Source organism: Watersipora subatra, chromosome 3 (assembly GCF_963576615.1).
Source record: "Watersipora subatra chromosome 3, tzWatSuba1.1, whole genome shotgun sequence".
Lineage (NCBI taxonomy): Eukaryota > Metazoa > Bryozoa > Gymnolaemata > Cheilostomatida > Watersiporidae > Watersipora > Watersipora subatra.
In genome coordinates, this window is record NC_088710.1 from 35,847,510 (window position 1) to 35,859,832 (window position 12,323).

Below are 12,323 nucleotides of genomic sequence, written 5' to 3' on the forward strand. Positions count from 1 at the left end.
GATTCCGAAACCACCTGCCAACTATTTATTATACCAAACTCTACGAAAAAAATGGAGGCAACAGATTCCTCGATTGACGTCAGCAGACCTAATTTTTGAATTCAATATTTTGAAAGACAGTAATTTACATTTGTACTATATACATCTCAGGTATGCAGCAAAAATACCTTGTGATGCAACACATCCAACAGGAAAATTCTAGCTTTACGTTTAATGAAGGCCTTAATGGCCAGGCCACCCACAATCTGTTCAGTCAATCAGTGAGAGGAACACCGATGCCATTAACATCAGTTTCCTGCCAATTTCATCTACTTACATATTCCTATGTTCTTATGTTCCCATATTCCTATGTTCCCACATTCCTATGTTCTATGTTCCCATATTCCTATGTTCTATGTTCCCATATTCCTATGTTCCCATATTCCATGTTCCCATATTCCTATGTTCTATGTTCTATGTTCCCATATTCCTATGTTCTATGTTCCCATATTTCTATGTTCCCATATTCCTATGTTCTATGTTCCCATATTCCTATGTTCTATGTTCCCATATTCCTATGTTCCCATAATCCTATGTTCTATGTTCCCATATTCGTATGTTCCCAAATTCGTATGTTCCCATATTTCTATGTTCCCATATTCTTATGTTCTATGTTCCCATATTCCTATGTTCCCATATTCCTATGTTCTATGTTCCCATATTCCTATGTTCTATGTTCCCATATTCCTATGTTCCCATATTCCTATGTTCTATGTTCCCATATTCCTATGTTCTTATGTTCCCATATTCCTATGTTCCCATATTCCTATGTTCTATGTTCCCATATCCCTATGCTCTATGTTCCCATATTCCTATGTTCCCATATTCCTATGTTCTATGTTCCCATATTCCTATGTTCCCATATTCGTTTGTTCTATGTTCCCATATTCCTATGTCCTATGTTCCCATATTCCTATGTTCCTACTTACATATTCCCATGTGGATAACAAAATGGAGACATGACTACTATGTATGATAACCCTCATCTACTATGTATGATGAGGGTTATTTCTACTAAGAGAGATCTACTATGTATGATGAGGGTTATTTCTACTAAGAGAGATAGTAAATTGACATACATGGCACATACATCTAATATCGTTCTACAGAAGATCCTGGATGGTTAGCCTTTTACGAACAGCATTGGAGAAACCCTCCTTGAATTTATACCAGATGTCAGTGTGAAGCAGTGACGTATCCTTGACAGCCTGCAAGGCCTCCGGAGCCAGCACCTTCACAGTTTTATCGATCGGCCGTCCAAAAAAGTCTGTAGCTTCCTGTAAAGAACAATAAAATCATTGATGAAAAGAAATGATAAATACTTACATTGTTACATGGAACACCAGGATACCCAAAGAGTGTCCCATGAGCGAATATTTTCCTAGGGCATTCCCCGCCAACTTAATAAACCTGAGAAAAGAAAAGTGGAGTGCCCCACTGCCCTTCAGTTAATAGAAAAGTGGAGCGCCCCACTGCGCTCTAGTCTATAAAAAAGGGGAGTGCCCCCCTGCCCTCTAGTTTGTGGACAAAATATCAACATTTTAATCAGATTGAGGGCCACAAATAGCAAATATAGAATTATTTGAATACAGAAATCAGTCTAAAGCATGCTGACTCGCAACATACGGCTACACAATGTGAATAGCTCTATTAGTAACTGTATAGACAACTCCTTTCATTAAATAGTGTCACCCGAGGAGAGATTTTACAAAGTTTATGAATTGCTTGAGTTCTGGTGTTCTGGGCAACCAATGTAACAATAGTAGTTGTATACACGCTATACAATAGTAGTAATATACATGTTGGATACACGCTGTGGTATACATGCATGTACATACAGCTAGTTATAGTCTCTTTTAAAGGCTGCCACAAAACGGAGTGGAAAGGGGCACAACAAAACTAACAGATCACTGCATTTCATTGATTGGAGGAATGCTCCTTCACAATATCCTTTGATGTGTGTAAATGGGCTGATACTGTCAAGATTTCAAGGAAACCTGCTACCTTCATTACTCAAAGGGTCTCTTGATGAATAGAAATAATCCTCACTGAAGAGCGATATTCAGTTTATACTAATGAGCAAATGTTTAACTTCTACTATCAACATTCATATCAGTTGAATAAAAAATAATATAATCACCTTATAACTTTAATCTTATAAGAGAGTATTACTAAACTCTTGATTCTAAATAGTTGTGAGAAAAAGTCATCGACGTCATGAATGGACAAACGACCGGAATACTTTACTAAGTGCATACAAACGCTGACTAGCTAGTACATAAACCTACTTTAGTTTCGGTCAACTATCAGCCAAAATTGATGAAACTTTGTCACCCATGCTCTTCACTGAATGTATGGAAACCCTTGTGTATTATTTCTTCTTCAATTACTTCATCACGAGAACAATGATTTTCCCAAAAATATCTGATGTATGAAAATGCGGTGATTGAGGTACTGAAGATGGTTCGAGAAATTCTAAGAGATTATTGCACGTATCGGAGTTACAACACACAGCGACGATGCTTTGGCATCGTTCGATAAAGTTCAGTCCGTGTGTGTCAATAACCAATACATAGGTTATCAGGCAAATCCAAGTTGAATAAATACAATTAACGAGTATAAAAGAAGGTAAGGAGAAGCAAAGCCAGCAACTAGCCACTGAGTTGGTAATCAGGAGCCGATCAGTCAAGAGACGGGTCAGAGGCCTACACACCCTCTTCAGATATGGAATGACTCGCTCTTCACTGCAACGGGTAGTAGGTAATTCACTGAAATGTTCACAGGGGAGTTTAACGCCCTCGAGTTGGAAATAATTGAGCTACGAGGCTGAATGATACGGTGATCTTGTACAGACCTTGAAGATGTTTTTATGAGCTGGTCTTACCAGGATAATCAAGTTTCTATTTAGGTGAATAAGAAAGATCATAATCAGTCATAAAGGGACAGGGAGTTTTCACTGAGAAACACCTTGTCATTCGCTCCTTAGCTAGTCCACAAAGGAGCCAAGGAAGTTAACTGAGAGGCTCACTTATTGGCTAACTTCCCGACTCGCTGATGTCAGAGATCATGAAAATCAAGCAAAACAATTTCGATAAATAGTTTTAGACCAATAATGATATAGTACTAATCCTTCGTTTTTCGTGACGTCATTCTATTGTTGTCGGCCATCTTTGTCGACAACTTTTATCGTTAAAAACACGAAGCTTCTGCAATGAATTTTTGAAAACGATGCTTTTGATTGCAGTTTTTTATGATAGTATCAAAACAACACTAAAAAACTACTATTAAATAAGAGAATGACGATCGTTTTCTACAAATATGGCGGCTTTTTCGTGAACGAGCGCATGTGCAAACGACTTGATGACATCAAAAAAACTATGGATAATAATAACACAGAAGTTTGACTTAATTTGCGATGAATCTAACACCCTATATGCTTTGTGATTAATCCAACACCTGATATGCTTTGTTGAACATTTTTGTTTCGCTTAAAATATTTGATTTAAAGCTCCGACTAGTTCCCGAGAACCAGCCTCTTAAACACCCAACTAACTATAAAATAAAAGCAATCCAGTGCATGACTGACCTTCCTTCTAGTTACAAAGAGTTCTTAATCGCTCTTTGTCATAGATTTATGCTGGGCAATGCGCAGGTTTGGAGGTGGTGATGGTGATAAAGATACACGGAGTAACTTACTCCAACTTTGACAAGGTGAAGTGTAAACTAACTCAACATATTTACCTTTTGATATTCTTATAGCTTTCTAATTACTTCGGTTTTTACTTGTAAGACTGAAACTTTTTGAAATTACTTTGGGTGTAGAGTTTAATATTTTCTCAAACTTTATTCACACAGCAAAATGAAACATTCATACATTGAGGCAATCATATGTAGAGATTTGACTGTACATCCCTGTACACCGTACACCCTACACTTGACTGATCCCATTCGGTCTCAAAGCCATTCATATATACAGAGAAACAGAGAAATTAAGTCACAAGATGAGAATGTGAACAGTAGCGTAACAATGTAGTTATCTGATATGTCCTCTGATATTTCATACATAGTTTAGTATTACCTGAGGACACGAGAGCTTACTAGTGACAACTGAGCATTCGCTATATGATATCAAGATCAAACCGTAAAGGCGCTTGTCGAATGACAATACCGCCTCAATTGCATTATCTTAAACTTTATGAAAGATATGGTGACAAACGGAAAAATTATTTTGCAAATATGAATAGTGAAATAGTAAATATTCCATAAAAACATTATTTCTATTTAATTAATCGACAATCCTTAAACATTTGTCAATAACAAACTTATGAATATCTTTGGATTTAAAAAAGTTCCATGTGATGTATTTAACAGGCTGCTATGAGAATACATATAGTTATGACTATATTACTCCGCGTATTGTTAGGTCTTTAGTTCTTTACACGTATTAACAAGAACCCAAAATGGACACAGTGACCAGCGATTTGGAAGGTTATCTATAGATTCTGTTGAAATCTGGTGTTAAAGCAATAAATATAATTCACAACATATAAAGAAATATTCTGAAACCAAGTAGGCCTCCCACTGCCTCTATGCAGTGAAATGTATTTCTTTGATTACTGTAGTTTGTGCCAAATAAAGATTGGTGAAACAGCTGCAGTATATCCAATGCAGTATGCTACGATCATCAGCAGCAACACAAGAAGATACTCGAGAGCGATGTAAAACCATTGCCGGCAGCGATGTAAGAACAATAGAATAAATTTCAACATCATCAACTTGAATCACTAAAAATATTGACAAGCTTCTCTGGTGAATTCAACTCTTACCTTCTGTGAAGGGGTGAGGCTTTTGGGTGTCAGTTTATGCTTGTGATTTGGAGTTACCATATCCTGTATTCTGGCTCTGGTTCTACTAGGAGTGTGTGAGGTTGGTGTACTATCCTTCCTCCTACGTGGTGTAATGGCTGTTTGGCTATGCTTTGTAGACGGAGTTGATTCCACATTCAGAGAGCTAAGAACAAGCACACAGTAACAGTGACAGCAAAGGTGTTATCTACAGCAACAGTGACAGCAAAGGTGTTATCTACAGAAATAGCAGCGGGAGAGTGTTGAAAGGTGGTCATGGTTACAACACTATAGATACTCATCGCTAGCTGGACTCGGGAGAGTAAACTTTCTGACGGATTAAGTTCAGCACACGCTTTGATAGACGGTGAATCCGACTACTCACCGATGCTCGGTGCTACTTCATAAGAACCAGTGGACAGCATACAGAATCATAGGCTGATTTCACAATTTAGACGCTGAATATAAGACAGCTGAACCATCACACACAAATTAAGGCATTTAAGACACCTCGATTGCAGTTCTGCTGGGAAAAGTGACATGTAAACTTGCATAGGTTACAGTTTACGCCTGTTTAGAGAATTGTAGATAACCGAAGCAAACTTTGCAGAGGGCGAATACTAATATGAGTTCAGTAACAATTCAGATGATAAGGTGCAACTTGAAACAGTTTAGCGAGAGATCTATCTGTTGGAGCAGATACTTCTCATCGAGTGCTGATTTATAATGTAAAATCAATCAGATATCCTGCCTTTTAATCTCAAGAATGCATCTAGGATTCTCAATAGGCTGTCGCGAGTAGGTCATACATATTGCGTGTAGATGATCATATTATGGAAACCAATACAATCATTACACTACACTGGCTTTTGGCAAGCTAAAACATTTTAGAGGTACTTTAACTTTGTTAATCAGAAACAAAAATAAAATTATGGGGATTTTATTTGAAGGCATATATAAGATATACTAGCGGAATTCTCGGCGTTGCAGTATTAAAAATCAGCTTATAAACAATGAGAGATAGCTGCCTGTCACTTGCCATTAGCCTGGCACATTGTCAATGGATAATTTGAGTAAGCTTACTAATAAGAGCTAACTACTTTCTCACAGGAGAGCAAGCATAACATTAAGTTGCGCCGTAACTGAAAGCGGTAGCCTATTTTCACCTGCATACATAGTGACATATATGCCTAATGAATCCATCATTCTCGCGTAGCTAATTTAGTAAGGCATTTGCATGGCGATCAAATACTCTGTGATCCGAATTCTTCGTTCCAATATTTTAATAGCTGTAGTAGGACGAACTGAACTACATACACACAGCCTTCGAGATTTATATATAGATGTACTGCTAAGGTTAAATGAACTGAAAGAAAAGCTACAGAAATCACCTGCTCACAATTTCAAACAATTGTCATGGTCAGGCAACTTCATTTTTATTTTGTGAATTAGCTTTTAAATAGTTTTATTGTAAGTTATGCAGTTATTGACAAGCAGACCTTATATACTCATGAGACAGACTGGCTGCTGGCTACACTCTACCTACTTTCCTACAGAGTCAATATTGTTACAGAATTGTGGTCTAGCACGGATGGTGCCATCATTGCAACCCAGACCCGTGCTAAAACAAGACAGAAACTGTTTCAATGTCAACAAAACTTATTTCTATGCAGATTACAGAAAAGTGAAATGCCCCACTGCCCTCTAGTCTATAGAAAAGTGGAGTGCCCCACTGCCCTCTAGTCTATAGAAAAGTGGAGTGCCCCACTGCCCTCTAGTCTATAGAAAAGTGGAGTGCCCCACTGCCCTCTAGCCCATAGAAAAGTGGAGAGCCCCACTGCCCTCTAGTCTATAAAAAAGTAGAGTGCCACACTGCTCTCTAGTCTATAGAAAAGTGGAGTGCCCCACTGCTCTCTAGTCTATAGAAAAGTGGAGCCTCTCACTCCCCTTTAGTTTGTAGAAAAGTGGAGTGTCCCACTGCCCTCTTGTTTATAGAAAAGTGGAGTGTCCCACTGCCCTCTAGTTTATAGAAAAGTGGAGTGTCCCACTGCCCTCTAATTTATAGAAAAGTGGAGCGCCCCACTGCCCTCTAGTTTATAGAAAAGTGGAAAGCCCCACTGCCCTCTAGTCTATAAAAAATTGGAGTGCCCCACTGCTCTCTAGTCTATAGAAAAGTGGAGTGCCCCACTGCCCTCTAGTCTATAGAAAAGTGGAGTGCCCCACTGCCCTCTAGCCAATAGAAAAGTGGAGAGCCCCACCGCCCTCTAGTCTATAAAAAATTGGAGTGCCCCACTGCTCTCTAGTCTATAGAAAAGTGGAGTGCCCCACTGCCCTCTAGCCTATAGAAAAGTGGAGAGCCCCACCGCCCTCTAGTCTATAAAAAATTGGAGTGCCCCACTGCTCTCTAGTCTATAGAAAAGTGGAGTGTCCCACTGCCCTCCAGTTTATAGAAAATTGGAGTGTCCCACTGCCCTCTTGTTTATAGAAAAGTGGAGTGTCCCACTGCCCTCTAGTTTATAGAAAAGTAGAGCATCTCACTACCCTCTAGTTTATAGAAAAGTGGAGTGTCCCACTGCCCTCTAGTTTATAGAAAAGTGGAGCGTCCCGCTGCCCTCTAGTTTATAGAAAAGTGGAATTCCCCACTGCCCTCTAGTTTATAAAAAAGTAGAGTGCCCCACTGATCAGATCTTAATTATTTCTTAACAAATCCTCAAATGTTTAACAAGCTCAAACGCTTACTTTCAGGTAAGAGTTTGAGCTTGTTAGGAAAGTGACAAAAATGACAGGAAGTACCCTTCCTACCAATTTTGTCCGACAAAAAAGTAGAAAACAGCCAAACTTTAGTTTGGTTGCTATACAAACTTATGAATTGTAACTGCACAGCTCTGGAAGTTCAGAGACCTCGTTAAAGAGCCTCGCAATATAAATCATAAGTCATAACTGATTGCTCAGATCACAGAGTACTTGTATAGTTGTTAGCTAAACTACTACTTTTGACAGACATAGTCTACAGATTCTACACCTTCTATCATACAACAGCAGCATAGATGACTCAGCAATGCCAACTCTTACTAGAAACTTGAAAATGGAAGGAGGAATAAAATAAATTCACATCAGATTTAGTGATTAGAAGGAGCTAGTAGACATACAGTAAATAAACACAAGGTTATGTAGCAGCTCTAGAAACACTTTTTCTATTTAATATACCCTACAGGATTAATTTATTCACGGAGTTAAATTTCGCGAAAATTGCCTTTTCATGCATATTCGCGGATTAATTTATTTGCGGCTGAACATTGTCACTCTCTATGAAGAGTTAACTTTATTTCAGCTAGCAATAGAGTTAACCATACGCATGCGCACACCACGTGTTTAGGTGTGCGCATACACCGAAATGCGATGTACACCACAGCTCGCAACTATGAGTCGATCATGCTAAGCTATAAATTTTTTGCTGCGTTCAGAGGTTTTCAAGAATATTCATCGATTTAGAGGCCTTTGATGAACCAACAATTTGTGGTAATGAGTTTTTTTCAAAACTATTCACTAAATTAGTTGAATTTTACTTTGGATCTTCAGTAAAATGCAATATTTATTTTTTCCATCCTTACTGCTTCATTATTTGTTTTAGTGTGAGAGAGAGAGATTTTTGATCATACATGGAAGCACAATGACTGCAAGGGTGGTAGATGTCATTCTTAGAAGATCACCAATCATTCAGGGAGGTCTTGAAATTGAGGTAGAAGTGACCGCAGCTGCTAACGAGGAGAATATATCTGTTTTAAAAATGGAACAAAAACGCCTTTACGAGCACAAATCTTTGGTTAACCGGCAGAACTTTGCAATAGTAAGCCACGAAGAGAGTTCTGATGATAACTTTCTTACCAGTCATGTAGTAGCGAGAGAATCGCCTTTAACATCTACCCAAGACAGTGACAGCGGTGCTATTACCAAAATAACTAGTCAGAGAGCACCATTACACGCTACTATTCACTTATTAAGAGTACCAGTTTAATTTTATTGCTAGACAAATGCCATATGGACTAAACTGTTTATATTTACTCCATTCATCGTTTGTAAAATTTTATTTGTATTTGAAATAGTTTATTTGTACACTCAAGTTTTTAATAAATTATAATATATCTATACATAAAATAAAATATATAATATAATCATGTTTGCTGCAGCGATATCAAGGAGTTGTTGTCGATGAAGGAGTCTAGGTTGACTGGTTGCTTCTCTGCCAATATTCCAGCCTTGATGAATATTACTACTTGTCTCTAGTTTTCGTAATCAAAGTAGGTCGTTTCATTCTCAATCTGCAGTAAACACCAAAAAGAAAAATATTAATAAGTGCAAAGGGCAAAAACGTGCTGTGGTGCAGAAGTGCACAAGCTGAAGTATTTAATGAAAGCGATCAGTTTTTAAACAAAAGAATTAACTAATGCAGTTAATTATGGAAAAACGTATCTGTACTGCAAATCAAATACATACCATAATGTCCAGATCCGAATCGTGATCGTACTCAACTTCAATATTAGAGATTGATGGAGTTGATTTCAATTTAAAAAAGACTAGCAGTGAATTTTTGCGATGACGAAGCCATGCCGAATAACTTGTGAAAACCTTGAATAATCTTGTAAAGTTTGATGCAATGGCAATAAAACTCGAAGCCCCGGCGATGATTTTAAAGAAGTTTTGGAACTCGGCTACGTTTAGTACTTCTGCCTAGCGGCTATTTGTGTGATGATGCCATTCTGCATATCTTGTGACCACCTTGAATAATTTGGTAAAGAAATGTGATGCATTGACAATGGTGTTAGCTCAGAGCCCAGGCAATGATTTTAAAAATGTTTTGCAACTCAACTACGTTTAGTATTTATGCCTAGCGGCTAGTTTTTAATTTGATGCAGTATTTATTCTCCCTTGTGATTAAAAATAGAACTAATCATTCACGGAATTTAATAATGCGCAGAATTGACTGTTCGCGAAATCGCGAATTTTTATAACCAACGAATATTTTCATCCTGTAGGGTAGGTAATTCTTCAAAATTGATTTTTGAACGAAGAGCAAATGGTTTCAAGTTGAGCCATCTTAATGCTATGCTATAAATAATATACAGCCAAAAACCTACATAGGACTTTGATTTGCTCGGCATCTGCTTCATATAATAAAACTGTTGCTTGTTGAAATAATTATTCCCACAATAATATAATTTGTTTTACATAACTAAATACTTAATAAAACTCTTGAATAAATGTTGCATAAATGTTCATATACTGTACTATTAAATAAGATAAATTATATAAAACTTGGACAAGCGCCAAATGTAGAAAGAAACTAAATTAATGAAATGATAACAAATAGAAAGGTTTTATTGTTAGTTTCCCATAGAAACACACAGGAGCAAGTGTAGGCTTAGTAGTGTGTAGGTTCAGATGTCAAGTGAGTCATAGAAATACATGGCATAGAGTAAGTCATATATGTACACGGCATAGAGTGAGTCATAGAAGTATCCGTCCTAGAAAGAGTCATAGAAGTACCCGTCCTAGAATCAGTCATAGAAGTACATGGCATAGAGTGAATCATAGAAGTACACGGCATAGAGTGACTCATAGAAGTATCCGCTCTAGAATGAGTCATTGAAGTACCGTTCAATGACTGCAATCAATCATTCAAGTTTACATATAAATACACAGACTGTATACACTGCAATACGTTCAAGTTTACATATAAATACACAGACTGTATACACTGCAATACGTTCAAGTTTACATAGAAATACACAGACTGTATACACTGCAATACGTTCAAGTTTACATATAAATACACAGACTGTATACACTGCAATACGTTCAAGTTTACATATAAATACACAGACTGTATACAGTGCAATACGCTCAAGTTTACATATAAATACACAGACTGTATACAGTGCAATACGCTCAAGTTTACATATAAATACACAGACTGTATACACTGCAATACGTTCAAGTTTACATATAAATACACAGACTGTATACAGTGCAATACGCTCAAGTTTACATATAAATACACAGACTGTATACAGTGCAATACGCTCAAGTTTACATATAAATACACAGACTGTATACACTGCAATACGTTCAATACAAAAAGTCAATGCCTTGGGACTCATCAGTATTAAACACCAATGGACTAATATGACTGCTGATGAAATAAGTTAACTAGAAAAAGGATGAGATTTCACCTTGATTTCCTGTCAAGCCTTCTCTGTTTCTCCTGCTGCACCTCATTCGCTATCAGTTGTTTAGCTGTGTAACTGAGTGCCTTCCTCGACCTCCGCACATCACTGAATTGCACAAGTTCATCGACAGCCCTACAGTTCAACATAATAACCATGTATGGCAGCAACCTCAACATAACAGTAAGGTCTTTGAAGCCTAAGCAAATAAATAAACATGAATAAACACACCGAGGAATGAATATGACAAGAACACACACTGTACTTCAATATCTTCAATACACACACTTCAATATCTGTACTACTGTGTAACACAGTAGTACAGATATTGAAGTGATGAGAGATAATAGAGACTCCTGATGCACTCTGAATTTTGTAATGTCGGTTATCTTATCACCAGCGATGTAAAGCAGTATACCATGTGGAGTCTATATGATTCACACTCTGTACAAACTATTACAGTACTCAGGGCAAGAGAACCCAATTGCTAATACAAATGAATAATATCAATGAATAACTTCACCCCTTTCATGTGGAACTCTCAATGTTATTACACTAATAGCTTGGAAAACTATTTAATGACATCCAATATGCTACTAGAAATACACACTGAGACAAAAGCAGATGATATAAATATCTAAAGTTCACAAGACGCTGACAGAACCATCTAATTTATAAGAGTAAATGACTGGGTCCAATCCTAGGCAACTAGCTTCAGATTGTTTCCCTGACAGCTTAGTTTCTTTTTAGTAAAAACCAGGAGATTATTCCAATATTCTTCCCCAGATGACACCTGCACCACCTGTCGACCCTGATGATCAGACTCCAAACACAGAAAGTTCTTCTCTATATGTATTTTTATGACAGGCTTATATTCACCATCCTAGTAAGATCTATATTATCTCAGGTTCCATTCTAATCGCACATACTTACGGTTCAAGAGTGTACTGATATGTGCCTTCAGTTGTCTTGTGCTGAGAGTAGGTGAGATTATAAGCTAGCATGATCAATACTGTCTCTTGTAGCACCTCTTTCTCACCAATGCTATATAGTTGAATATTTACCTAAGTTGAATAAATAATACCAATGAAGTCATTACCTTCACTTCGTAAAAGCAGACAACTACATATTACTGGGTAGAACAGAATGGCAAGTCTTTCTATTAGCTGACCAGCTAAGAGAAAGCCAAACAACCCGCAAATACTGATGAAAACCA

General features: G+C 37.4%; 1 protein-coding gene across 2 annotated transcripts in view; it reads right to left on the reverse strand.

The window, feature by feature from the left end:
- The window catches only part of LOC137391009 (chromosome transmission fidelity protein 18 homolog), a 91,475-nt gene that overhangs the window by 1,299 nt on the left and 77,853 nt on the right, over positions 1-12,323 (reverse strand). Inside the window, exons 20-23 of one of the 2 annotated variants that reach the window (XM_068077342.1) lie at positions 12,041-12,171; positions 11,114-11,242; positions 4,866-5,049; positions 1,130-1,316 (exon numbers count right to left, since the gene is read on the reverse strand). In XM_068077342.1, the coding sequence (XP_067933443.1) occupies positions 1,143-1,316; positions 4,866-5,049; positions 11,114-11,242; positions 12,041-12,171 (618 nt within the window). In that variant the 3' untranslated portion in view covers positions 1,130-1,142. Of the gene's footprint in view, positions 1-1,118; positions 1,317-4,865; positions 5,050-11,113; positions 11,243-12,040; positions 12,172-12,323 lie in introns of both variants that reach the window. The other variant, XM_068077341.1, reaches the window with a different exon arrangement.